We start from the raw sequence: 27,089 nt of genomic DNA on the forward strand, positions 1-27,089 counted from the left end.
TGAGCTGAATCATGCCCAGCTTGAAGAGTGAGCAAATACACTTTGAAACAGGTGACATGCCTCCTTACTTCTTGCTAACACACAGTAAGGCTTGTCTGGTTTATTTCCCACATGGGGCGAAAGGTCTCCTTTCATGATGCTGAGCTGGCCCAGGTGTGATGTTAGCCTTGGAGATGTAGTATGGGGGAGGGGATATAGGAAGCTCATGGAGCCATCTCTACCTCCTCCTCCTTCAAAGCCACAACAGCCGCTGGATCTTTAAAAAGAAAGAAGTGGGAGAAGTAGGTCGCCCCTGCAGCAGCTCCCTCTATTCTGGAGTGTCAGCACTTCCTTTCACTGAGCTCACCTGCCCTGACCTGGGAAAAGTGAAGAGGGCGGAGAATCAAATTCAGGTTTTGGTGAGTCACACAGTCCCAGTTTCAAACTTTTCTGGTGTCTGTTAGCTGTGTGATCTTGGGTAAGTTATTTAGCCTTTCTGTGGTTCAGGTTATTCATCTATAAAATAAGGATAACATACTGAAACATCTAGAGTGAAGTTCTAAAGTAAAGAACAATGCTCATATAGTCAACATTAACCTTGACATTCAAACGGGCTGTTGTTTCTCAAGATGGAGCAGTTGCTTTGTGTCTGGCGACCTTGTTTGAGAAATATCTTGAAATGTGGGTGCAGTGTGATGTGCTCAGGCAGGGAGGCTGTTGTTAACTGAGATGTGTTTGTCTCTTATCTCAGATTCCTGTTTGGGCTCCAGTTTTTTGAGTTTCTTTTGCACTGAGCTCTTCTAGTTGAAGTTTGCTGTGTACAGGGCTGTCGTGAGAATACCATTTATACACTGAAAGGCAGTAGGTGCATAAGAAGTCAGGGGGCTTTTGTTTTGTTTTGTTTTTTCCTTTCCGATTTTTCGATTCAGTACTGAAACCCACCATCTGGGGAAGAGAAAAAGACCCGTGATCATATGAGGGCCGATACTGTGGATCATACTGGCAGCAACGCTCACATTCTTCTTCCAGGACTCCTCCCCACAAAGCCTGCGCAGAGCCGCTGGAAACTTGACGTATCAAAAGTAGGGGGAGGGGCATTTTCTTGGAGGTCCAGTGGTTAACACTCCGCACTTCCACTGCAGGGGGCACAGGATGAATCCCTGGTCAGAGAGCTAAGACTCCCCGATGCCACACTCCGCGGGCAAAAAAAAAAAAAGGAAAGAAAGTAAAAAGGGGGGGCGTGAGCATTAACAAATTCTCTCCTGCATCTCCAACTCGCTTCCTACCCGACTCTTTCTGAGGCAACCCCTAACCCTGAACAGAAAACTGATTTGCACCCTCTCCCTCAACCTCGTTCGTCCTGCTCAACACACAAATCCAGAAAGTCTCTAGACCATTCAGGTTTGAGTCGCAGCCAGAGTTCGTAAGCTCGGCGACGCCTGCGCAAGGCAGGATGGGATTCGTAGTTCTAGGCCCTCAGGTCGCACGAGGGAAGACCATTGCGCATGTGTTGGCGGCTTTCGGCGCGTGTCTCTCAAACCCGGTTCCTGTTCAGCGGAGCCGGGTGAGGTGGGACTCGTCTGCTTCTTTAGGATCCTGACTCTTGGAGTGGAGTGTGGCTTCAACTGACTCGTCCCAAATCCTGGCGGCCTCGGTTTTCGTCAAGAGAGGCCTTAGGTATCTATTTTTCATGAATGAACGGAGCCAGGACTGACTTTGCCAAGGGCAAGTGGACTGAGAAATCTGTCTCCTTCCAGTCTGGGGCTAGAGTTAACCTGTGCCTCCCCGCAGGCCAAAACGGCCTTCAAGGCAGGACTGGGATGTCCTTTGGGATTAGAGCCCTAGTTGACTCGGTAAATATTGATTTAGGGAGGGTCCAAATGCAGTAAAAGGACCACCTTGAACCTCGGGGAGTAAAAACCACGTTTTGAGGAACAATTTACTGTAGGTTTTGTAATGCTTAACTTGGATTATCTCTAACCCAGCAATCTAGTCTTGTATCTGTTCGACAAATGGAGAAACTAAAGTTGGAGTGGCAGAAGGTCGCCCACCTTTTTCGTCAGCAGGGTGGAGACGTGGATGGGGGTGGGGTGGGAGAGGAGAGAACCGGGACTCTCCTGCTCCTGGAAAAGAGGTGCCCTACTTTGTCCTCAGATGGTGCAAGAATCACGGAATGTCTTTTTTTTTTTTTTTTCCCATCTTCCTGTCCTTAAATTTCCTGAATTGTTTCACCTCATTCTGATTCAGGTAGAGAAAGGAGTTAGGTCTTTTGCTCTAGTCTTTATTATTTCACTTCGTTTAAAATTTTATGTCCTCGTAGGGTACCTTATATATTTGTCAAACAGCAATGTAAATAACCCAAAATATGGCAGAGGCTTCTTTAGGAGCCCAGCCAGTCTCAGGCACTCCCTTTGTTTGGCTTTCCCTCCTTTGTCTATGGGGTATAAAGCCCACCCTAGGCTCTGTCCCCTCAACTCTTTGGTCGCACAGTACTTCTGCTACGTACTCTCAAAATGGGGGAGGAAGGCACAGTTCAGTTATTGGGGGTGGGTGGGTGACAAAGTGAAGATGGTTCTGGCTAAGGGGAGTTATACCTAAAAGTCCCGCGCGCCACCAAACTCCTGTTTGCAGCAAAGAGCTCCTGTCAAGCCAGCGAGCGAGGCTGAAAAAACGAGACGGTGGGAGGACCAGCTGGCCAGAGAGGCCTAGAGGGCCGCCGGCTCTTTGGTCACGTGACCCGACCTCGGCGGGGTCTAGGTCTCCCTGGTGCCAGGCCACGTGCGACCGCTGCTTTTCGCAATTGGGTCATTTAGGCCTATTTGAACGGCGTACGGAAGCCGCCGCGGTTCATATACAGCCGCGTTTTCTTTTTCTTTCTTTCTTTCTTTCTTTTTTTTTTTTTTTTTTTATTACTCCCTCTCTTTGGCTCCCTCCTTCCGCGCGAGTCTCAGGAGAAGCCGCAGCTTAAGGCCTCGCTGCTGCCGCCCGAGGCCGGGTAAGTGAGCCTCACCCGGACCCCGACCGGCTTGGCCCTGGCTTTCGTCGACCCCCGCCGGGCTCCGGGCCTGCGCTGCGCGCGGCCCGGGCGTCGGGGCCGCGCCTGACCGGGAAAGGCCGAGAACCTAGTTGGGCCCAATTGGAGAGGCAGCGAGAATGGGCCGGGGCGGGGGATGGGGAAACTAAGCCTGGCTTAGGGGGTGGGGCCTCGGAGCCGGGCCAGGTCCGGGTGCCGCGAAAATTGGGCCACTGGGGCTGCTGGGGTCGGGCTGGAGGGGCTCTGATTGGGGAAGTGTATGGGGACTGCTTAGGGCCTGATTAGGGGACGTCGCGAGGATCGGGTGTGTGTGGGGGTCTGTTTCGGAGGGGCTTGGTTGGGTCTGACTGTGGGAGGCCGCGTTGAAAAGTTGGGGGCGGCGGTTTTGGGCCCTGATAGGGAGGGGCGTGAGACTTCGGCCTAGAGGGCTTTGCTGGCTCTGACTGCGAGGCGTAGCTGGGTGCATTTGGGGGAAATGCCTCGGGGGTATTTGGCCAGGCCTAACGAGGGAGCTGCAGGGCTCGGACGAAGACGTTTTACGGCTAGAGGTGGTGGGGGGCTTGGTACAACTTGATTATGGGAAGCAGTAGTGATCCATCAGTGGGAGTTAGTGCTGACTGGGGCGTGGGGTTGTTGGAACTGTGTGGGGGGAGGCTTGGCCAGACCTGATTGGGGAAGCGACAGGGACTCGTCCAGGGGGCTTCTGTTGCCGAATAGGCAGGCCTTCGCTGACTCTCATTTGGAGAGGCATCGGGGACCTGTCTGCCGACTGCTCTGGGTCTGATTAGGGGAATCGCTGGACTGCGTGCCGGCACGGGAAAGACCACAGGGGCTGGGGCGCTGTTGTGTTCTGGGGCAGGGCTCCTGAATGGGGAGGTGGCTGGGTCCTCGCCGAGCAGCCTCGAGGGAAGTGGAAGCCTTAGGGCCCGCAGCCGAGCGCGGCGGCATGGGCCGAGGTGGGACGAAGGCCCGGCGTTGGGTGGGATGAGGATTCTCCGGGTCCCGCCGCCGCCTCGCATGGCCTCCTTCCACATACCCCGCCCGCGCTCCCGAGCCCGCGACTGCGTGGCCGTGGATGGCGCAGCTGGCGGGGACCCCGCACTTGGGCGGGCGTGGATCGGCGGCCTCCGCCTGTCCGCCGAGGACGCTCCAGTCCTGCTACCGCCGCCGCCGCCATCACCTCAGCGGGGGCTCAGCCTGGGACTGCCACAGAGCCTCCGAGATCCGGTGCTGATCCCGGCCCCTACCCCCGCAGTTCGCCTTGCGCCATGGACTGGCAGCCAGACGAGCAAGGCCTCCAGCAGGTCCTTCAGCTGCTCAAAGACTCGCAGTCGCCTAACACAGCCACGCAACGCATCGTGCAGGATGTATCCTTCCTTCCGGGTCTGGGGGGACCGGGCCAAACAAGTGCATCTCCCGGAGAGGAAGGGGTCGAATCTCTAGTTCCCAGACTCTTTCTGCTGAGGCAGGAGCGAACTTCGGCAAACAATTAAGGATTAGAATTCTTGGGTCCCTTTCCCAGCAGAGAGGGAGACACTTTTTGCTGGTGCTTGGCTTTAGGTTCGTGAGTAAAATTTCCTTTTTTCAGTTGGACGTTTAAAATACTCTTAAACTTTTAATCTATATATGTATACCGTAAGCAAGTTTCACTTAAAAGTGTGAGGTCCCTTTAAGAAAAAAAGTATGCCCTGTTAAATTGCTAGTGAGCAGAGCTGAGTAGCGGAGAAGGCAATGGCACCCCACTCCAGCACTCTTGCCTGGAAAATGCCATGGACAGAAGAGCATGGTGGGCCGCAGTCCATGGGGTCGCTAAGAGTCGGACACGACTGAGCGACTTCACTTTCACTTTTCACTTTCTTGCGTTGAAGAAGGAAATGGCAACCCATTCCAGTGTTCTTGCCTGGAGAATCCCAGGGATGGGGGGGCCTCATGGGCTGCCGTCTATGGGGTCGCACAGAGTCGGACACGACTGAAGCGACTTAGCAGCAGTAGCACAGCTGAGTAGCCTCTGCTAATTTTCAGATAGAGCAGAGTTTGTTCACCCTCTCCTGCTCTGGCCAGATCTTCAGGAGTGGTGGGAAGCTGAGGCATTTTCCCCTATCTGCTGTATGAATCTCATGTGTCTGAAATGCTTCCTTACTCTGGGCATGGGGGTTAACACGTGGGGTCCCAGGAGCTGGCTGCCCAATCCCAGCAGTCAGGTTATATGGCAGTAAGAGTGGGAGTCCCACCCCGGGAGGGCCCCTGTCTGCCAAGACCCTTAACAATCTCGCAGAAACTCAAACAACTGAACCAGTTTCCTGACTTCAACAACTACCTGATATTCGTCCTGACGAGACTCAAGTCGGAAGGTATGTCCTTGGCGCCCCTCCAGCCAAGGCCGACCCCACTTTCTCCCCTGTGGTCTCCTGAGCCCCAGCCCTCTTCCCACAGATGAGCCGACTCGCTCTCTCAGTGGTCTCATCCTCAAGAACAACGTGAAGGCACATTACCAGAGCTTTCCACCGCCTGTGGCCGACTTCATCAAACAGGAATGTCTCAACAACATCGGCGACGCCTCCTCGCTCATCCGGGCCACCATAGGTGAGAGAGAGCTCAGTGGCAGTTAGTGTCTGATGATTCTCTGAGCTGGCACTCTTGGCCAAGAACCTTCTCAATATGTTAATGATGTTGATTCACTGAATGTTCCAGCACCATCAGTTGGTGGTGCTGTTACTGCTCTCATTTTACAGATGAGGAAACTGAGGCACATAGATGTGAAGAGTCTTTGTCTGGCCAGTAACAGAGCTCAGAAGTGACCAAATCAGGTCCATGCTCTGAACCACTCTCTCCTGAAACAGCTGTTCTTACTTCTTAGGCAGTCACTCAGCATCCAGCATTTTCTGTTAGCTCCAAGGATATAGCAGACTAAAATATAAGGGCTCTCTGCTAACTCACCAATGATAACTTCGGAGAAATGTGGGTTAGGTTTGTGTTAGAATCTTCCTGTCTCCAAAAGACTGCCTGAGGAAGTTATAGGAGGAGGACTAAGAACTTTCAAGCAATTTTACCTTAAGCCTTTTCACTACTGATAAACACCAGCCCTACTATTTGTTCCCAACTTACTTTCTACTCCCCCCCCCCACCCCCGTCAGATTTGCTGATATGTAATTTTTATTTCATTAGTAATTCATTAATTTTAACTAATTAATAAGTTCCCTTACCAGTGATTGAACCTATGCCCTTAGCAATGAAAATGTGATTCTAACCACCACTAGATAGCCAGGGAATTCCTGAGATATAATTGACATATAATTGAAAACTTTAAAATTTAATTCTATATCAACTTTAAATATTACTTTAAAGTGGAAATTGTTTATAACTATTTACAACAAGACAGTGATTAGGATTCTTACTACAGGGTTCTGGAGTTCAATCCCTGGTCAGGAGCCTTAGGATCCTGCAAACTATGCAGCATGGCAATAAAAAGGGTGGGAAGGGGAGACAGATTTGCTTGCTCTGTACAGCAGGGTAGACTTCCCTGGTGGCTCAGATAGTCTGGGGAGATGCAGGTTTGATTCCTGGGTCGGAAAGATCCCCTGGAGAAGGGAATGGCAGTCCACTCCAATATTCTTCCCTGGAGAATTACATAGACAGAGGAGCCTCATGAACTACACAGAGTCAGAGATAACTGAGCCTTGGACATTTTCACTTTCAAAGGGAAGGTAGCCTTAATCATAAATGCAATGAAGACAAAAAGATAGTATTAAAAATTTGAGCTAGCTACTAGACCTGCTGGAAGTGTTGATCTTGGGGCCTGTTGTCTTTGTTCAAAGTGACCCTTAGCCTTCTCTGAGGCCACCAGGAGGAATTGGACTTACCAAACTCATTCTCGGCACCAGTTTCTGCTCTTAAGTACTTCAGTTAAATCACTGAAGCCTCCCAAGCACCCTAAGCTTGTGGGATCTTCATTTCCCAACGGGGAGTTGAACCCCGGGCAGTGAAATTGTGGAATCTAACTACTGGACTGCCAGGGAAGTCCCAGGAGGGTGGTGTTCCTTATTCCCATTGAGTCATAGAGCCCTTAGGTAATGTGGCCAAGGTTACACAGACAGGGATGGGCCTGGGGACTCCATTGCCAGTCTGCCCACTGCAGGGAATGCCTTTCCCAGCAGACATGTGAACCAGGGTCATCTGGCATGTTGGCGATGGCAGCTTCCCCCACCTTGGGAAACTCTGCTACCTCTTGGCTCTAAATATACTATCTCTGCACTGACATCACCCATATTCAGCTCAATTGCCAGACTGCTCCAGAGTCTGTGCACTTTACATGCCTACTGCAGGTCGCACTTGGGTCTCTAATAAGCAGGACATGGTCCTCCCTGAGGCCGCCGTGGCCCTGCACGACATGCCTCCTCCCCCTCCTAGCCCTCATCTCTTGCCACTCTCCCCATCATCCTCTGCTCAGCCCCGCTGGCTCCTTACCATCTTGTCTTGGAGCACACCAATTCTGTGCATGACCCTGGACTTCTTATACCTGCAGATCCCTCTGCCTGAGTTGTTCTTTCCCCAGGGACCTAGATGGCTTCTCCCACACCTCCTCAGGTCTTTGCTCAGATAGCAAGGTGTCACCCAACAAAGCCTTCTTGAGCCACTGAATTAAAAACTGTTACATTCACCCTGAGTCCTTGCTAACTATTTTCTCAGTTCCATTTCCTCCCTCAGCTCTTGGCATCTTGCCTCCCAGGACTTTTACTGATTTATCTTTATTCCAGGCAGCCTCCCTCACTAGAGAGATCCGCTCCTAAAGGCAGGTATTTTGTGTTTAGTTCTGTGCTGTATCAGGGCCTGAGACAGGCCTGGCATACAGAAAAACAAAAAGAATCTCAAAAATGTGTAGGGGACTTCCCTGGCAGTCCAGTGGTTAAGACTCTGTGCTTCCAATGCAGGGGGCAGGGGTTTGATTCCTGGTCTGGGAACTAGGATCCTACATGCCACGTGACTAAAAAAAAAAAAAGAAAAAAGTGTGTGTAGGGCTTACAGCATGTGTGCTGGTGGAATGATCGCACAACAGGAGGGCCGGGGCGCCAGGCAGGCCTGCACCTAGCCTGAGGCAGCCTCCTTTCCTGGCCGCCCCAGGCATTCTCATCACCACCATCGCTTCCAAGGGTGAGCTGCAGATGTGGCCCGAGCTGCTGCCCCAGCTGTGCAACCTTCTCAACTCGGAGGATTACAATACTTGTGAGGTAGGCGACCAGCCGTGGCCTGCCTGCCTAAGCGGGAACTGGGCTCCGGCTGGGACTCCTCCCCATGTGTCTGCTGCTTTCCACTCAGGGAGCCTTCGGAGCCCTGCAGAAGATCTGTGAGGACTCGTCCGAACTGCTGGACAGCGATGCCCTCAACAGGCCCCTCAACATCATGATCCCCAAGTTCCTTCAGTTCTTTAAGCACTGTAGCCCCAAGATCCGGTGGGTGGGGGTCTGCAGGGGGTTGGGAGGGGGCAGGATGGGTGGGGTTGGGGGTGACCCATGTGCTGACCCACTCCCTGCCAGGTCCCATGCCATCGCCTGTGTGAATCAGTTCATCATGGACCGGGCCCAGGCGCTGATGGATAACATTGACACCTTCATCGAGGTAGGCCATGGGCTGGGGAGTGTAGGGGGAAGGCTGAGGGCCCAGCTGCAGCTGACCCCGGCTCCCCTGCAGCATTTGTTTGCCCTGGCTGTGGACGATGACCCTGAGGTGCGGAAGAACGTGTGCCGTGCACTAGTGATGCTGCTGGAAGTGCGGATTGACAGGCTCATCCCCCACATGCATAGCATCATCCAGGTACACCTGCCCAAGGGCAGCCCGTGCGGGTGCTGTGGGGTGGGAGGCTTGTGGGGCGCCACCCCTCACCGGGCCTGGCCTTAGTCTTTTCTCCTACTCCACCCCAGTACATGCTGCAGAGGACTCAGGACCACGATGAGAACGTGGCCCTTGAGGCCTGTGAGTTCTGGCTGACGCTGGCCGAGCAGCCCATCTGCAAGGAAGTCCTGGCCTCCCACTTGGTCCAGTGAGTGCTGCTCCTGCCCTCTGTCCACCCCAGACTCCACCCCTCTGTCTTCCCTTCTGTGCTAGCCTGTGCCAATCAATTGTCTTGGTTTGCTTTTATTCCTGTGTGCGTTTATTTTGCAAATGGTAGGTATGTAGCTTTAATGGATTAAAAATTAGGTTAAGTTATAGGTGGAAAAGATGAAATCAACAGAGAGGGACTTCCCTGGTGGTCCAGTGGTTAAAATTCCTTGCTCCCAATGCAGGAGGCCCACGTTTAGGTCCCTAGTCAGGGAACTAGATCCCACATGCCTCAACTAAAAATCCCTCATGTCACAGTGAAGATCCTGTGTGCTCCAACTAAGACCTGGCACAGCCAGAGGGGGAAAAAAGGCAGCAGAGGCTTCAGGCATAGCTGGATCCAGGTGCTCAAAGGATGTGAACAGCAGACCATCTGGGCTCAGATCTACTTCCTCTGTGTCTACTTTGTTCTCAGGCACAGCCTGCCCTCATGGTAGTACTTTCTGCAGCCTTCTAGCTTGGGAACCTCAGAGTAAAGACAGTCTCTCTTTACATTACTCTTTTATAGTGTCTCTGTAGAAGTTCTAAGGCTGATCCTCTTTGATCAACTTGAATCACTTGTCTGTCCCCGACTCAGTGAAGTCTCTAGTCAAAATCTCTGATCAAAAAAAAAAAAAAAAAAAATCTGATCCTGAGGTGCATGGGTTCCAGCGGAGTTGGGGAGGCTGCCCTGCCTGTTAGCTCCCCAACCTGGCCCCATGCCAGGAAGTGCCTGGTGACAGGGCAGGGCCATGTATCACTGCTTTATGGCACGTTAGGGATCAGGCTTCCCTGGTGGCTCAGTGGTAAAGAACCTGCCTACCAGTGCAGGAGACAGGTGTGATCCCTTGGTCAGGAAGATTCCCTGGAGAAGGAAATGGCAACCCAGTATAGTGTTTTTCCCTGGAGAATCCCATGAACAGAGGAGCCTGATGGGCTATAGTCCATGGGGTTCCAAAAGAGTTGGACAGGATTTAGCGACTAAACATCAAGGGGTCAGGCACTATTCCAAGCTTCTCAGAGTGTGTGGGGGTCTGGAATTCACTGAGTGGCCAGGGGTCTGGATCAAGAGCATTCCTGTAGAGCTAGGAGTAGTGTCAGCTCTGACCCAGTCACAGTGGCTGAGACTCGGTTCGGAATAGTATCCACTAAGAGAAATTAATGGATGCAGGACAAATGGAATTGGCATGTACAGTCTACCCCTCGGCTCCTTGATGCTCCTGCCTGCAACTCTTCTCCACTTCCCTCTTCCCCAGGCTGTAAGCTGTCTCTAGGGCCCCTGCATCCTGATTAACAGCCTCTCTTCCAACAGGCTGATCCCCATCCTGGTAAAAGGGATGAAGTACTCGGAAATCGACATCATCCTGCTGAAGGTTAGCTAGGGCTGACCACCAGTCACTGGCAGGGTGAAGGAAGGCTGGGGCGCTGGGGGCCTCTAGGGTTCTCAGCCATCTGCCTGACTCCACAGGGGGATGTTGAGGAGGACGAGGCTGTCCCTGACAGTGAACAGGACATCAAGCCACGTTTCCACAAGTCACGCACGGTGACGCTGCCCCATGAGGCCGAGCGGCCTGACGGCTCAGAGGACGCGGAGGACGATGATGACGATGACGCTTTGTCCGACTGGAATCTGAGTGAGTGGCCTGGCCTGCAGTATGAAGTGAGGAGTAGGGGACAGCAGGCCCTGGGCTCCCTCTCAGAGGGAGGGAGCCTATGCAGAGCAAATCACAAAGATTCAAATCACAACCTTGGATCCCAGGGGTCACAGAAAGGAGGGCTGGTGGCCTGCCCCATGTGCTTCCCTGAGCCCGCCCCCCGATTTCCCCTCCCGCCCCAGGGAAGTGCTCGGCGGCTGCACTGGATGTCCTGGCCAACGTCTTCCGGGAGGAACTGCTGCCCCACTTGCTCCCCCTGCTCAAGGACCTCCTCTTCCACCCCGAGTGGGTGGTCAAGGAGTCAGGCATCCTGGTGCTGGGTGCCATTGCTGAGGGTAAGTGACCCTCCAGCCTGACTGTGTGTGACCTCTGAGCCTTATGCTGGTGTGAGATGGGGCTGGGCCAGGGAGGGCTGGTGAGGGTGAGGCTATCCCCAGGTTCTCTCCAGTGGCCTGCTCAGCCCACTCCAAGCAGCTCTGGGATTTGAATCTTCCCCTCAGCCCAAGATCAGGCTTCCCAGTGGTAAAGAATCCACCTGTCAATGCCAGATACGCAGGCATGATCCATGGGTTGGGAAGATCCCTTGGAGGAGGAAATGGCAACTCACTCCAGTATTCTTGCCTGGGAAATCCTATGGACAGAGGAGCCTGGCGGGCTATAGACCATGGGGTCACAAAGAGTCGGACAAGACTTAGTGACTAAACAACCACCACCTCAGCCCAAAGGCCTGAAAGGGACCCCCAAATGCAAGTCCTTTCCTTAATTCTCAAAGAAAGGCAGTTCCATGAGGTCTTAAGCATAGTTCAGCAACAGTAATAACAGGCAGCCCTGTCCTGTGGGCTTAGTGCCACCCGAGGAGGTAGGTTTCTTGAAACTCAGCTGCAAAGAGAATTACACCACTTCTCTTGTCACCTGGGATGAAGCTGGGCTTCAGACCTGCTCTGACTGCGAGGCTGGCCTGCCAGGATCAGAAGTGTGCAGAGGTGGTGTTTCCTTCACTTTTCTGGCTCCCTTTGTCCTGACGGTGTGCACAGGGTGAATTACCAGAGGGCTTTCCAGATCTGTGATAGCAGACACACACAACTACCTCAGCACCCAGGTCTGCTGGAACATGTGAAGTGTTGTTCATTTTAATGGGAAAGATCTCAAGGAATTGACCCTGAACTGGTGAAAATAGATCTCAGGGCTGGGACGGTCAAGGGGTATGCTGTGATCTGCAGTGAAAAGAGAGACAGACACATTCAGAATTTTTGTTTTTTAGAAAGGGAAGATGAAAAGTAAGAAAAAAGTCACAGACATCTAAGAAAGGTTTCAAAAGAAAGGTGCTTCCTGTCCATCTGGGTTGCTGCTGCCCATACAGGCTGAGTTAACTCTGCAGCCCAACCATCTATGAACTAGTGAGCAGGTAGCTTCCCAGGTGTCTCAGTGGTAGGGAATCCACCTTCAGTGCAGGAGATGGAAGAGACGTGGGTTTGATCCCTGGGTTGGGAAGATCCCCTGAAGGAAGAAATGGCTACCCACTACAGTATTCTTGCCTAGAGAATCCAATGGATAGAGCCTGTTAGGCTACAATCCATGGGGTCGCGAGGCGTTGAACACGACTGAGCACACACATAGAGTAACCAGATGGCAGCACAAGCCCTGGGATGGGGTGGGGCTGATGGAAAGGGAAGTATTTACTTATGTATTTTGGCTGTGCTGGGTCTTTGTTGCTGCGAAGGCTTTCTGTAGTTGCGAGCAGAGCCTACGCATTGACGCAGGGGCCTCTCATTGAGGTGCTTCTTTTGTTGCGGTGCACAGGCTCTAGGGTGCATGGGCTTCAGTAGTTGTGGCACGTGGGCTTAGTTGCTCCACGAGACATGTGGGATCTTGTCAGACCAGGGATCAAACCCGCATCTTCTGCATTGGCAGGCAGATTCTTAGCCACTGGACCACCAAGGAAGTCTGATGCCATTTCCCATCCCCACCCTGCCTTTCACTGACTCTGTGCCTTTGAGACAGTTACTAACCTCCATGCCTCAGTTTCCCCCTCTGCCCAGAAGGGTGGATGTGGCCTGGCCCAGTTGGCTCAGCCTTGCCTCTGTGCCCGGTCCTTTCAGGCTGCATGCAGGGCATGGTGCCCTACCTGCCCGAGCTGATCCCGCACCTCATCCAGTGCCTGTCGGACAAGAAGGCCCTGGTCCGCTCCATCGCCTGCTGGACCCTGAGCCGCTATGCCCACTGGGTGGTTAGCCAGCCCCCCGACATGCACCTGAAGCCTCTGATGACGGAGCTGCTCAAGCGAATCCTGGATGGCAACAAGAGGGTACAGGAGGCGGCCTGCAGGTGACCCTCGACCCCTGGCCCCACAGACCTCACCTCACCTGCCCCACTGGCTGCCCTCCGGGAAGTGATGATACTTGACTCCTGACAGTGCTCTGATTTCTCACTGTATTCGTACTGGCTGATCCCGAGTGTCCCCTTCCTGAACCCCACCCAGAGCCCAGTCCCACCGGTGGCGGCCCACTGAACACTTCTGCCCCTTCCAGTGCCTTCGCCACCCTGGAGGAGGAGGCCTGCACGGAGCTGGTGCCTTACCTCAGCTACATCCTAGACACCCTCGTCTTTGCCTTCGGCAAATACCAGCACAAGAATCTGCTCATCCTCTACGACGCCATTGGCACCCTGGCTGACTCTGTGGGCCACCACCTCAACCAGCCGGTGAGACCCCACAGCAGCTCCTTCCTCCTGATCCCCCCTGTCCCCCTCCCTGGCATCCAGTGACCTGGTGGCGACCCTTGTCGCACGCCAGGGACGTGGCCATGACCTCGACAGGCAGGCAGACAGACCCGGCCCCTGCCCTCGCCCTGCTCCCAGTCTAGTAGGGGAGACAGACAGTTATGAGACAGCGTGGTAAGTGCTGGGCGAGGGGAGCTCAGGGGCCCGTGGGAAGCAGGAAGCACCAGCGCAGGGGTGGGGCTCAGGATGGGTGAGAAGGGAGTGAACTAGAAGGGCCTGGAGGTCTGGCTACTTGGTGAGGACCCCAGGAGCCAAAGAAATGCACCTAGACCTCATGGTTCAAACAATGAGCGCCTCTTGAGTCAGAGGGAGTCATGTTGGTTCCCAGGCCGCCACCTGTATCCAGGGATCCCCAACTTCCTGCTCCCTCTCCAGGAATACATCCAGAAGCTGATGCCTCCGCTGATTCAGAAGTGGAACGAGCTCAAAGATGAAGACAAGGACCTCTTCCCCCTGCTGGAGGTGAGTCCGCCTCAGGCCCTCTCCCGTGGCCTGTCCATTCACCCAAGCTCACCTCTCCTGCCCTTCTCTCTGCCAGTGCCTGTCATCAGTAGCCACTGCCCTGCAGAGCGGCTTCCTGCCCTACTGCGAGCCGGTCTACCAGCGCTGCGTCACCCTGGTGCAGAAGACGCTGGCCCAGGCCATGGTGAGCAGCCCGCTGCCATCACCCCTCCATCCGGCCCTCTGCTGCTGCCCCAGCCTGAGCTCACTCCCCTCACCCTGCCTTCCCCCTTCTGTGCCCAGATGTACACCCAGCACCCTGAGCAGTATGAGGCTCCTGACAAGGACTTCATGATTGTGGCACTAGACCTACTCAGTGGCCTGGCTGAGGGCCTGGGTGGACACGTGGAGCAGCTGGTCGCCCGTAGCAACATCATGACACTGCTGTTTCAATGCATGCAGGTGGGTGGACCCCTCGCAGGCCTCTCAGTGGACAGTGGTGACCCCCAGCAGCCTTTGTGGGCTCCCTGGGCTGGACTTAGGGCCTTGGTTATGCCCCAAGGATATTAGAAGGGACTTGTTAAAAGAGCTGGTGATTATTTTAGAAAGTGATTCAAATGAGACTTGAGTAAAATCTCATTGAAAAAGTTAACAGAGTAGAAAATTAAAAAGTAGAAAATAGGAAATGTGAAAGCACAAGTGCCTCCAGCATCACTTCCCCACCCCCAGCGTGTCAGTATGGGGAGCAGTTCTAAGTGGTACCCTGCACAGGGCACTCATTCATGTGCCCCTGAGTCCTGGATCTTCAGATGGGCCTGCAGCCTTGGTGCTAGGAAGAGGCAGTGTCAGCTCATGCTCTAAGAACTGTGCCCCTAGCTGGGTGGGGGAAGGGGAGCCCTGCCACACTGACCCTCCTCTGACCCCCAGGACTCGATGCCTGAGGTCCGGCAGAGCTCCTTCGCCCTCCTGGGAGACCTCACCAAAGCCTGCTTCATCCATGTCAAGCCCTGTATCGGTACGACACTCATTACGTCCCCACCCATGACCCCAACCCTGGCCTCAAGTGATGGAGAAGATGACCTGGGAGTACTGTGACCGAACTGGGATGTATTCGTACTGTCTGATGGGGCCTACCCCTCGGGTTTCCAGAGGCTTCACCCTGGCTGGCCCCCCTGCTCAGCACCCCTCTTTCTCCCCACTAGCTGAGTTCATGCCCATCCTGGGCACCAACCTGAACCCCGAGTTCATCTCTGTCTGCAACAATGCCACCTGGGCCATTGGTGAGATCTGCATGCAGATGGGTAAGTGCCCATAGGTGGGCAGGTCCTTTCCCTTCCTGTTGGCTTGTTCCCAGCCTGGTGGCAGGACCCTGATCAACAGGTTCCCTCTAGAGCAGGGGTCTCCAGCTTCTGGCATCTAATGCCTAATGATCTGAGGTGGAGCTGCTGTAATAATAATAGAAGTAAAGTGCACAGTAAATGTAATGTACTTGAATCACCCTGAAACCATCCCATTCCAGTCCCTGGAAAAATTGTCTTCCATGAAACCAGTCCCTGGTAATCAAAAAGGTTGGGGACCACTGCTCTTGAGTACCCTAGTGCCCCTTGAGGCAGGTGCCAATTGGCCAGGGATAAGGCGACACCTCTGAACATTTTCATCTGAGATGGGGACAGATGGCTGAAAGACCATGTGTAACTGGCTTCTCCAAAGAGGCACAGGGACAGGAGGCCGGTTTTTATTGGACTCACCATCACCTCCTTCCTCTCCAGGCAATTGACTGAAAGCCCCACTGGGATTCGTTGGGAGACTTTCTCTGAAGGTTCCCCTGGCCCTGCCTACCCCTTGGGGAGATTGGGTGGTGTAGTCTCACCCTGGTGTCCAGCAGTGACTCCAGGGAGGCTTCTGGTGTTAGGCAGGTGCGGGTCTGTGTCTGGTTGGCCATGGATCCTGGACTGCAGACATCTAGAGATGGCTGTTTGCTCGCTCACTGGTCGGCCGGTGTCTGGATGCAGCTAGGGTCGGTGTGGGTGCTGTGGGCCATGCAGGGCTCCGACTCTTCTGTTCTCTAGGGGCAGAGATGCAGCCCTATGTGCAGATGGTCCTCAACAATCTGGTGGAGATCATCAACCGGCCCAACACGCCCAAGACACTACTGGAAAACACAGGTGGGCACCAGGCCTGAGCCACTGGCCGTCTCCCGGGGGTGGGGCTTCCCAGCCAGGAGGGTAGCTGACAAAGATATCTTGGGAAAGAACCAGGGATGGTAACGGGAATAGGGCAATGGGTGGAGGCCTGGGAAGGATGTTGGCCTAAGGGCAGACCTAGGAGAGACCCAAGTTGGATGGGGAGCAGACCCTGACTGGGTCAAGCTTGGGGACCCAAGCAGCTGGCAGGAGCTGTTCCCTTGGGGCCCGTGGGGTGGGGCTGGCGCCTTGTGCTGGAGGCCCCGCCACGTACCCGGGCCGCTCGGGGTTGCAGGTCGCCTGACGAGTCCCTCTGCCATTCCAGCCATCACCATCGGCCGCCTGGGCTACGTGTGCCCGCAGGAGGTGGCCCCCATGCTGCAGCAGTTCATCCGGCCTTGGTGTGTGCCTCCCCGGGTGGGGCCCCACCCCATCCCTCACCAGTACCCACCCAGCCCTGCCCTGCCCAGCCATGGATACCCGATCCAGCCCCACCGAGCCCTGACCTCCTGCTTCCCTCAGCCCAGCCCCACCACCCACTGACCTGCCGCCGCTCCCCAGTGTCCCCCATAGATGTCCTCGGTGCCCCAGCCCCAGGGGCTGATTCCCCTCCGCTTACCTCCCCCCGCCAAACCAGGTGCACGTCCCTCAGGAACATCAGGGACAACGAGGAGAAGGACTCGGCCTTCCGTGGGATCTGCATGATGATAGGCGTCAACCCCGGGGGCGTCGTGCAGGTTGGGGCAGCTGGGCTCGGAGGGAAGGCGCTGGGGCTGGGCTTGGACGGACCCTCACACGGGATCCGTCACGTTTCAGGACTTTATTTTCTTCTGCGATGCCGTAGCCTCCTGGGTGAGCCCGAAGGATGACCTTCGGGACATGTTTTATAAGGTGAGGCCCCACAGCTGGGCCCTAATCTAGTCTTGGGAGGTGGCGGGTGGGGAGAGACTGAGATCACCCTCCTCTTGCCCTGCTTGGGGCGCCCCTCACCCCACCTCCCTCACCGCAGATCCTCCATGGCTTCAAAGACCAAGTGGGGGAGGAAAACTGGCAGCAGTTCTCGGAGCAGTTCCCGCCACTGCTGAAGGAGAGGCTAGCCGCCTTCTACGGGGTCTAGACGAGCATCGCGACTGCCAGGTATGGGGCCCGTGTTCACAGAGGGCTGGTGCTGTCACAGGAGCCCTGATGGCTCAGGCCCTAACGCCCTCTTCTCCCCACAGGTTTCTGTCTGCGTCGTCGTCAGAGGGGTTGCTGGGGAGCGTGCTGCGTCCAGAAGTCGCTGTGCCCTGGTCGAGGGGGGTTAGGGAGGAGTTAGCGGGACCCAAATCCAGACGCCTTCCCCGTCCATCTACCTGCCATGGCTGGCTGGAGGTTGGTCAGAGGGTGGGCAGGTGGGTGGGGCCTCCACGCTCATCCTAGAAACGGGAGGGGGGTGGGACTTCTTGGCAGCAAGGACCCCTTGCTCTAATTGGGGTCACCTCAGGCAGCCTACTTGGGCCAGCCACGTGGGAGGGAGGCATCAACACGGCCGACCAAATCCGGCTTAGGATGAGGCAAGGGAAAAGCAGGCGGGGAGGGGGGTCCTTGTAGAGACACGTACACTCACATGTACACACATGGCTACACGCATGTGCGGGTGCTGTCGCCAGCCAGGCTGGGCCAGCCGCCCCACCATTTCCCCGACTGCATGGAGACAGTAGAATTAGTGAACCCCTGAGTTAACTCGTAAGGCCTTCCGTGTAACCTGCATCTAGAGTTTAAGAAGCTTCTGCTGTTTTGCCGGAATTGGCAGTGATTAGGGAGGGCTGGGTGGGTTGGGGACCTCCACGGGGACCCTGGGGTGGGGGTGAGGGGAAGAGGATGGCCACCTTGGGGCCACTCAGTCAGCACGCGCACGCTTTGGACCTGCTCCGCACACTTCTTGCCAGCTCTGTGGCAGCCTCGGCCAGTGTGTCCCCCTTCCTTCTCCTATCCCAGCCAGAAAAGTTGGGACCACCAAAGTGGCCAGGGCTGGCCAGAGGTCACCTTTTTCTCCCTCCCCTGAGCCCCAGTGACTTACGAAGATGCTGGGCTGGATGGAACCTTTTCCACTGAAGAGAGCTGGGAGCAGCCAGAGCTGCTGACACCTACCCCGCTATAAGCAAGTCCGTTTCAAAGGCAGTTCATTTCTCTGCTTCTAAGAGCACTCTTTCAGGCCTGACTTTTAACACAAGGGCCAGGCTAGGGCATTTAATTGATGGTGACAGAAGACAAAGGTTTAGGCTTTGCCAGCCAGAAAGAAACTGAAGACTTGGAGGAAGGGAAGGGTGGTATACTCCCTTACCGCCTCTGGCCCTGGGACTTCCTGACCGCAGTTCCCAGCAAGCCATAAGACCCCACCAGACTAGGACAGTGACACTTGTGGGATTGTTTGGGGATTCCTTCACAGTGGGAGAAGCTCCCCTAAGGTGGAGGGATGGTTACTTCCCATTTGGCCTAGAAACTGAAACCAAGCCTTGCAACCCCCTTACTGGGGTTTTCTTTTCTCTTTTCCCTGCTTTCTATTTCTTTGGGGGCCTCTTTGCGATTTGCGATTTGCTGGGGTGGGGGTTGACTGGATTCCTGCATCCTGGGGCCTGCTCCATCCATCCCTCTGGGGCCCTGCCAGAGGGGCACTGGTGCACATTCCATAAACCCAGCTGGTTCCCCGCTGTGAAACTCCAGCAGGTCTCTGGAAGCCATTTGTAAAAAAAGAAAAGAAAAAAAAAATAACCATTTAATTTTCTGGTAATTCCAGTGCTTTGGAGAATCCTCTGCTGGGTCTTGGGGTGTGTGGATTGGCTGCCTGATGGGATTGGTAACCCCTTCTCATCCAAGATGGGGGGCCTGCTTCTAGTTCTTCTCTTTTTTTTTAAGAAGACTATTTAATTTTTTAATTTATTTTGGTTGATTTTTGCACAACGAAGTTTCAGCTTCTCAACCTTTTTCCCCTGCCCAGGGCTGCAGACCCTGACTGGCCTCGATCTGCAGTCCCTCTCGTTCCCACATCTCCCCTTCCCCTCATCCTTTTCTTCCTGCGGGCTCCAGGGTCTGTCCATTTGTTACTGTGCTGTGCTGGGGACTGGCGCCAAGGTGCCGTGAGATTCCACTTGTGTAGAACTTTGTTGAGTAAAGATCAGTTTCTTGTGAAATCCTTGGTCTCCATCTGGCCTCTTGTGTCCTTGGGTTTTGGCAGTAAAGAAGACATGTAGAGGGGGTCCTGGAAAGTTTTAGAAATGGGATGTACAGGAATCAGGTCAGGAAATAACTGGGGGAGTGGGGAAGTAAGATTAAACATTAAATGTGGTAACATACCACCTCATGGGAAGAGTTGACTCATTGGAAAAGACTGATGCTGGGAGGGATTGGGGGCAGGAGGTGAAGGGGACGACTGGATGGTATCACTGACTCGATGGACGTGAATCTGAGTGAACTCTGGGAGTTGGTGATGGACAGGGAGGCCTGGCGTGCTGCGATTCATGGGGTTGCAGAGTCGGACACGACTGAGCAACTGAACTGAACACATGCAACAGTCTCTGGGACATAATTACAGTCTGGGAGCTCACTAGAACCTGAGCTCACTACAGCACAGATTCAAAATCACCATTGGCTAAACACTAAACTGAGTGGCAAGGAGCAAGACCTTGCAGCACTCTTCGGCTGGTTTCACGACTCTGGATTTGTAGAATGCTCAGCCCAACGTCAAGGCTGTGGGACCCAGGAAAACATGCGCAACAGTTAAAGGCAAATAAAAAACTCTTATCTGGGAATGCAGAGGCCTCAGGATTAAATCTTGCAACCTCTGTACAACCCAACGATCACCTGCATCAACCTGGAAGAAATTTTAAAGTGCTGACATGACCAATTTTCATTCAACAAGTGTGTGCATTTTAGTGAGAAGGAATAAAGCTAACCAGTCAAACAGCGGTATGTCCCATAGAGAAAATATAGTAGGGGGAGGGGAGAAAGTACGTTTTGGAAAATGATCAGTCTTACAGTACTCTGGGTACTTAGGGTTCTCTGCTAAGGTGACTGAGCAAAGAGCCACGTGGATACTAGAAGAGGGAACGGGCTAGTGCTGCTTAGAGTTTGTGAGGTAACACTACCTGGCTCAAAAGAGGCTATCGGTAAATGAAATGCTGTTTTCATCAGTAGGATTTTAGGTAGTTCAGTTAACTTTCACCGAGGGCTCTGCAGTGTGTTTCTGGGTCGCTAAGAAAAGACAGGAATCACTAGCATGCCTAGACTTCGAACCAGGAAAGGAAATTTATTTCTGAGGTTCCGTGTCTGTGAGAAACCAGAGTCCAATGGCTCTGCATCAGCAACATCAGACATGCTAGTTCAATAAACGCAGGGATCGGGATTTTCTAGTCCTAGGCCGACGAAGCTAAAGAACTAGACCTTAGACCTTTCTGAGGAGCCCGCATCCAGCACGCGGCCCATTTCCACACGGGTTGCTGGTTCCGGCTGGCGCCTAACGTCATCAGGCAGCGCCGGAAGTGCCCTCGTGCTGCCTAGGAGACAGGACGCGCGGGCTCTGAGGCTGACACGGCAGGGCCAGCCGCGCCCACCCGTCGCCATGGAGCTACCTCCAGGGCCGCGCGACGATCCCCACACCTGGGACGATGACTCGGACCCGGAGCTGGAGCCTGACCCCGACGCGCAGGCCGAGGCTTACGTGGCCCGTGTGCTCAGTCCTCCGAAACTCGGGCTGGCACCTCCACGAGCCCCTCCTTTGCCCGCGCCTACGGTGTCCCTTGGCGCTCTGGAACCGCGGGCCGCGTCCAAGGGCTCGACTGTGGCGGTTCCGGGCCTGCTGAGCCTACCCCCGGAGCTGCTTCTCGAGATCTGCGCCTACCTCGACGCGCGCCTCGTGCTCCATGTCCTGCCACGCGTTTGCCACGCGCTGCGCGACCTCGTGCGTGACCGTGTCACCTGGAGGCTACGCGCGCAGCGCCGCGTACGGGCGCCCTACCCAGTGGTGGAAGGTGCGCGCGCCCGGGGGTCGCCTGCCCAAGTCAGGCCTGGGGCGAGGGGGAAGGGGTCCAGGGTGTCGTGAGCACAGCCACTGGAGAAAACTCCCTGGCTGTCCTGGCCCAGGGTGGCTAAGGTAGTTACTGGTAGTACCAAAGCCCCTGACCTCTGCGTGGACCATGAGGCAGATACTTGGGATCCTGAGGCTATAGAAATCTACCTGGACAGTTATCCAGTTAGGGACCCCAGTTAGGGTCCCTGAACTCAAGATCCAATGATTCTCAGGCTGGGGGTTGCCACAGCGACTTAAAGTCTCAGGCTGTCAGAATCTGCTTGGTGCTCAAAGTAAGACCAAGAATCCCCAGGTTCTGGGTGTAGATGCTAAGGCAGCAACTGGTGATGTCAAAATCCCTTACCCCTAGAGTCTTGGCCTAGGTGAAGGTGAGACAGGGACACAGGTCCAGAGCCAACAACCCTTGAACCTAAGCTATGGTTTAGAGGTTGGGATCCCTGATACCAGCAGTCACAGACCCTCAAGTTCAGGGTCTAACTTGTGGTCTCAGACAGGGCTGGTGGTCATTCCTTCTGCCGCCAAAGTCTTTGGTCCCTAGAGGATAATGCAGGCTGGTGATCTTGAATTAATGGGACTTTACTGAACAGCTTGATTAAAATATAGATGTTTGGGTCAAGGGCTTGGGTTTTGCGCCTTGACAAGGGTCCCAGGTTTGGGATACTGATTTTGGGAAACACTTCCATGGGTCTGGTTCAGGTGGCCGAAACAGAAAGGGTTGGTTATGTAGTCCTAACTCTTGTGCCCAGCCTAAGGGTTAGGGAGGGTGAAGCTGAGGTTGGACCACAGCCAGGGGTGAGGCAGGACCTTAACATCCTGAGGTTGGAGAATGAGGCCTGGGAAGGTGATCCTGGGGCTCCAGTTACCCAATTTCTGGAAACGGTAAGGAGCAGCCTTAGACGTGCATGGCAGGTGGGTGGGCTGGTGGTCCCGAAGCTAGAGCCTGGGCTTCCTTGGGTGGGGTAAGGGATCCAAGTGGGATTCTCTCCAAGTCTTCTGCTCCCCAGAAGCCAGTGGTGAGCTTGGACAGCTGGAGTGGGTGGCAGGGTTCCTGCCCACTGGGGACCCTGGTATTGCATCCCACAGAGGAGGACTTTGACTGGCCGACAGCCTGCATTGAGTTGGAGCAGCACCTGTCACGCTGGGCAGAGGATGGGCGCAGGGCTGAGTACTTCTGCCTGGCCGATGGGCACTTTGCTTCCATTGACTCGGTGCTGCTGCTTCAGGTGAGACAGGGGTTGGTGGAGGGCCCTGCAGTGGGGGTCCAGGGTGACCCCAACCACACCACCTCACTCCTCTCCCAGGGTGGAACACTCTGCCTGTCTGGCTCCCGAGATCGCAATGTCAACCTGTGGGACCTGCAGCAGCTGGGGGTGGAGCCCAGCCGGGTTCTGGTCAAGACCCTGGGGACCCAGAAGAATAGCACTCACAAGGTGAGGGGATAGGAGATCAGGCAAAGGTAGGAGCTAGGAGGCCTGGGTAGGACACTGTGGCTGAGGGCATGGGTTTTGGCACCAGAACTTTTTGGTTATTCTGGGTCTTCATTGCTGCACTCTGGGCTTTTTCTAGTTGTGACGAGCAGGGGCTACTCTTTGTTGAAGTGCTCGGGCTTCTCACTGCGGTGGCTTGAGAAGGTGCCGGCTTGTTGTGGGGCACAGGCTCTAGGTGAAAGCAGGTTTATTTAGTAGTTGCAGCACATGGGCTCAGTAGTTGCAGTGTGAGACTTTAGGGCGCATGGGCTTCAGTAGTTGTGGTGCATGGGTTTAGTTGCTCCTTGACATGTGGAATCTTCCCAGACCAGGGATTGAGCCTTGTGTCCCTTGCATTCATAGGGGGATTTCTATCCACTGTGCCCCCAGGAAAGTCCCAGACCTCATAGATTTCAATCTTGGTCTGCTATTGTTTGTGTGACCTTGGGTAAAGTCAAAGTCATATATGACTTCTCTGGGCCTCACTTACTGCTTCTGTCCAGTGTCAATTAGAATGAGGTTGAATGAGGTGACTGTGCATTAAGAGCTTCACTCAGGCTCAAATAGAGTAGGTGCTCAGATGTCAGGTTTACAGATACGTGGAATCTAGTTCCCTGACCAGGGATCAAACCCAGGCCGCCTGCATTGGGAGCCTTAGACATTGGACCACCACAGAATTTCTGTGGAGGTCCTATTCTTAATCACATTGTTATGTGGCCTCAAACCTGTGCTGGTGCTGAGGCTCTGCAGTACCTGATTTAGGAACATTATTAGGTGGGGGTGTACATGTTTTGGGCTTCCCTGGTAGCTCAGCAATAAAGAATCTGCCTGCAATGCAGGAGCCATGGGTTCGATCCTTGGGTCTGGAAGATCCCCTGGAGAAAGAATGGCAATCCATTCAGTATTCTTGCCTGGAGAATTCCATGGACAGAGGAGCCTGGTAGGCTACAGTTCACGGGATTGCAAAGAGTTGGACATGATTTAGCAACTAAACCACAACAACAACATGCAGGTCTTCGGTTCTGAAGTCAGACCCGCAGACCTGAGCTCTAATCTCTCCTCAGTGCTGACGCACTCTGGGTGCTGTGAAATGGGGAAGATCACAGGACATGGGTCTGGTCCCACAGGGCTGGGTGTGGTCACTGGCAGCGCTGGACCACCGAGTGTGCTCCGGTTCCTGGGACAGCACAGTGAAGCTCTGGGACATGGCGGCTGACGGGCAGCAGTTTGGCGAGATAAAGTGTGAGGGGACCTGGGCAGGGGGGCCTGGGTGGGCAGGGCTCTGTCTGGCCCCTGCCCCAGCTCTGTGATGTGTGTGTCCCCAGGGGCAAGGCAGCTGTTCTGTGCCTGTCCTACCGGCCAGATATCCTGGTGACTGGCACCTACGACAAGAAGGTGACCGTCTACGATCCCAGAGGTGAGCCCTGGGGCCTAGGTGGGGAGAGCAGGGCTGCCTGGGGTCTCCAGGGTCATTTTGGGAAAAGAAACACTTGGTCCCCACAGTCTGACTGGGGTAACAATTACACAACCAGAGGCTGGCCACTCCAAGTGGCCTGTGTTGTGCTGGGGGCCACAAAGGTGACTGCTGCATGGGATACTAGGGGCAGAGGAAGCCCTGTCTCCATGTGGGATGGGGTGATGGACTGGAGGGCCCCCAGAGGAAGCCACAGAGGATGGAGATCCGGGGTCCAGGGGGGCCTCCAAGGGGCTCTGATGTCGCCCTCCTCCCTGGCCCCTCACCTGCAAAGTTGGTCCAGCCCTGCTGAAGAGCCGGCGGCTGCATTCCAGCGCCGTGCTGGCACTGCTGGCAGACGACCGGCACATCATCTCAGGCAGCGAGGACCACACGCTTGTGGTGTTCGACCGCCGGGCCAACAGCGTCCTGCAGCGGCTACAGGTGGGCCATCCCCCGGGGGCCCCGAGGGCCAGGGCTGCGTGGAGTGGCCTGGACTGGCCTGAGCCACTCCATCCCCTGTCCCTCCTGCAGCTGGACTCCTACCTGCTCTGCATGTCCTACCAGGAACCTCAGCTCTGGGCCGGTGATAACCAGGGCCTACTGCACGTCTTTGCCAACCGCAGTGGCTGCTTCCAGCTTGTCCGGGTCTGCCGAGGCCCTCGCCCCTGCCCGACTCTCCCTGGGCTGCCTCCCTGCCTCTTAACCCCTGGGGGGGGGCAGGGGGGCACTGGCCTAGGGAGAGCCACACCTGAGTGTCACCTGTCCCTCCCTCCCCCAGTCCTTTGACGTGGGCCACAGGTCTCAGATCACGGGGATCAAGCACTCCCTGGGGACCCTGTACACCACGTCCACCGACAAGACCATCCGGGTGAGGGCCCAGGACGATGCCTCTTCTCTACCCACCCTCACCTGCCAGGGACACGTCCCATGACCTTTGCCCACTGCCCCTCACCAGGTACACGTGCCCACAGATCCACCAAGGACCATCTGCACTCGAAGCCACCACAATGTGCTGAATGGGGTAAGGCCCTGTCCCACACGCCCCCCGCTACCGCCCACCGAGAGCACCCCTGACTCCTCCTGTCCCTGTCCTCACAGATCTGTGCCGAGGGCAACCTGGTGGTGGCCGCCTCCGGGGGCCTGTCGCTGGAGGTCTGGAGGCTGCAGGCCTGAGCAGGTGGATATGGATGTGTGTCTGCCTGCCGGCAGGCGGGGCCGTGACCTCTGTTCTCGGGGGCGGGGACCTTCCCCCATGCTGGTGCTGTCTCTGCTCTGCCCCACAAGCCTATGGGACAAGAAGTCCTGGCCATGGCCGTGTGGGGTCCCTGGGCTGGGCCCCACGCCAGGGGAGGTGAGCTATGTGTTCCGGCCTACACAAGGTGGGCGGGTCCCCACCCTCAGGCTCTGTTTTTGTTATGATTTGGATGGTGGCTCTGCTGTAAGAGCAAAGGAGAAATAAACCTGCTGTACTGGTGCTCCGGCCTGGACTGTGAGCCTGGTGTCACCTGAGGGCTGTCCCTCCCTGCCTGGGGCCAGGGTACCAGAGGTGGGTGTGTGTCTGTGAGATGGGGCCTGAAAGCCTGGACGACAGCCACTGCTGTGTGTGTGTGTTTGTGTGTGGGGGTTGTTCTGGGTGCGCCTGTGCCTGCCCGGGTGCATTTCAGGGATCATGTGTGCCCGAATGTCCCCAGGGAGGCCAGTCAGGCTGTATATGTGGTTTGCTCTTGTTTAGTTGCTCAGTCAGGTCCGACTGTTTGCGACCCCATGGACTGTAGCCCTGCAGGCTCCTCTGTCTATGGGATTTCCCAGGCAAGAATACTGGAGTGGGTTGCTATTTCCTTCTTCAGGGGATCTTCCCGACCCAGGGATCGAGACCGCGTCTCCTGTGCTTTCTGTGAGGGAGAGGGAGACACTTGAGAAGAGGCACTTGTCTGTATGATGGTACCTGCATGTGTGAACTGTGTGTGTGTGTGTGTGTGGCATGCGCTGATATGTAGATCGGGACTCTAACCCTGGGTGTTTGCCCAGTGGGACCGGGCATACTACCCGCTGGGCCATGGGGAGGCGGGCAGTCAGGGAGGGGTAGGTGAGGGAGGGGCATGCTCCTCCATTCAGGGTCCAGGGTGTGCCTCTGTGGTGGTGACCCTGGCGTGGGCGAGGAGGGAGGCTGGGCCAGGCACACCCCACACCTGGCCCCTACAAACCCAAAGTCCACCATGGAAGCCTGGCCAAGCCATGCCCTGAGGAGCACTCACTTCATCTTTATTGAGGCCCCTGGGTGGTCCAGGCTACAGGGTTCACAGGATGGCGCAGGGCTTCTTTTCCTTGAAGGGGTTGATGGCGGCCGGGATGCCCACGAGAAAGGGGTCACTCTTGGCCTGCTCTGTGCAGAACTGCAGCAGGTCGGCAGCTGCCTTGGATACCTGCAGACCAGCCCGGTTAGCCTGACCTGGGCTGGGCCGTCCACTTGCCCTGCTCACTCAGATGCGCCCGCCTCACCCTGGTCCTCACCTTCATGCGGTCAATGCCCGCCTCCATCCGCAGCTGCTCCACAGCCCGGCGGGCTTGCCCAATGTCACTGCCAATGGTCACCTTGCTGGACATCTGAGGGAGGGTGAGCAGAGCCACAGGCAGCAGGCTGCACCCCAAACCCCAAGCTCCTGCCTCCTCCTATGTCCCTGGTGCCTGAGGCATGGGGGTGGCTGCTCCCCAACCCGTCAGGACCATGTACCTCAGCTGAAGACTCCGGCTGACTCCTGGCTGCTCGGTCCTCCTCCTGCGGCCCCACTCTGGAGCCCTCCCCAAGCCCAGCCTCTCCAACACCTCCTACCCCCATAATGCCTGCAGAGACTTTGAAGCCAGGACACTCACGGAGTGAAATGTCACCAGCAGCAACAGCAGCTGCCGAGGCCAAAGGGGTCCCTGCCCCAGGAGGCCCAGTGGCTGCTCTGTCATGTGTC

The 27,089-nt window shown here is 55.4% G+C and overlaps 3 protein-coding genes and 2 non-coding genes across 19 annotated transcripts; 4 read left to right on the plus strand and 1 right to left on the minus strand.

Moving 5' to 3' along the window:
- Window positions 1–1,515: 1,515 nt before the first annotated feature.
- TNPO2 (transportin 2) lies at window positions 1,516–19,312 on the plus strand. 14 transcript variants are annotated; one of them, XM_027969563.2, is made up of 26 exons: window positions 1,516–1,656; window positions 2,931–2,974; window positions 4,269–4,380; window positions 5,289–5,364; window positions 5,447–5,596; window positions 8,132–8,238; window positions 8,327–8,460; window positions 8,545–8,626; window positions 8,699–8,821; window positions 8,929–9,047; window positions 10,398–10,458; window positions 10,554–10,719; window positions 10,923–11,075; window positions 12,840–13,065; window positions 13,269–13,440; window positions 13,894–13,980; window positions 14,057–14,164; window positions 14,263–14,421; window positions 14,887–14,974; window positions 15,162–15,260; window positions 16,029–16,124; window positions 16,438–16,543; window positions 16,780–16,879; window positions 16,959–17,033; window positions 17,152–17,279; window positions 17,363–19,312. In XM_027969563.2, exons 3-25 carry the CDS (start codon window positions 4,282–4,284, stop codon window positions 17,257–17,259), a joined length of 2,694 nt encoding a protein of 897 aa, XP_027825364.1. In that variant the 5' UTR covers window positions 1,516–1,656; window positions 2,931–2,974; window positions 4,269–4,281; the 3' UTR covers window positions 17,260–17,279; window positions 17,363–19,312. The 14 variants fall into 14 exon arrangements, 13 of the variants coding, with proteins under 13 accessions (XP_027825364.1, XP_060271399.1, XP_027825367.1 ...); XM_060415416.1 differs by having other exon boundaries at window positions 16,468–16,543; XM_027969566.3 differs by lacking the exon at window positions 2,931–2,974 and having other exon boundaries at window positions 1,516–1,832.
- LOC114115090 (small nucleolar RNA SNORD41) lies at window positions 13,124–13,192 on the plus strand. The gene has a single exon (XR_003589588.1). It is a non-coding gene; the product is annotated as a small nucleolar RNA SNORD41 (small nucleolar RNA).
- Window positions 15,015–15,090, plus strand: LOC132659917 (small nucleolar RNA ZL2). The gene has a single exon (XR_009600951.1). It is a non-coding gene; the product is annotated as a small nucleolar RNA ZL2 (small nucleolar RNA).
- A 1,355-nt stretch (window positions 19,313–20,667) lies between the features above and the next one.
- On the plus strand, window positions 20,668–25,604 carry FBXW9 (F-box and WD repeat domain containing 9). 2 transcript variants are annotated; one of them, XM_027969569.3, is made up of 10 exons: window positions 20,668–21,148; window positions 22,291–22,430; window positions 22,509–22,637; window positions 23,801–23,913; window positions 23,999–24,090; window positions 24,422–24,570; window positions 24,661–24,774; window positions 24,908–24,997; window positions 25,085–25,150; window positions 25,228–25,604. In XM_027969569.3, exons 1-10 carry the CDS (start codon window positions 20,740–20,742, stop codon window positions 25,300–25,302), a joined length of 1,377 nt encoding a protein of 458 aa, XP_027825370.1. In that variant the 5' UTR covers window positions 20,668–20,739; the 3' UTR covers window positions 25,303–25,604. The 2 variants fall into 2 exon arrangements, with proteins under 2 accessions (XP_027825370.1, XP_042105807.1); XM_042249873.2 differs by having other exon boundaries at window positions 20,926–21,148; window positions 22,212–22,430.
- An 822-nt stretch (window positions 25,605–26,426) lies between these two features.
- GNG14 (G protein subunit gamma 14) lies at window positions 26,427–26,733 on the minus strand. The gene is made up of 2 exons (XM_027969570.2): window positions 26,610–26,733; window positions 26,427–26,578 (listed from the first exon to the last, which is right to left on the minus strand). Exons 1-2 carry the CDS (start codon window positions 26,731–26,733, stop codon window positions 26,427–26,429), a joined length of 276 nt encoding a protein of 91 aa, XP_027825371.1.
- Window positions 26,734–27,089: the final 356 nt, after the last annotated feature.

Source organism: Ovis aries, chromosome 5, assembly GCF_016772045.2.
Source record: "Ovis aries strain OAR_USU_Benz2616 breed Rambouillet chromosome 5, ARS-UI_Ramb_v3.0, whole genome shotgun sequence".
In the NCBI taxonomy this organism is placed as follows: Eukaryota; Metazoa; Chordata; class Mammalia; order Artiodactyla; family Bovidae; genus Ovis; species Ovis aries.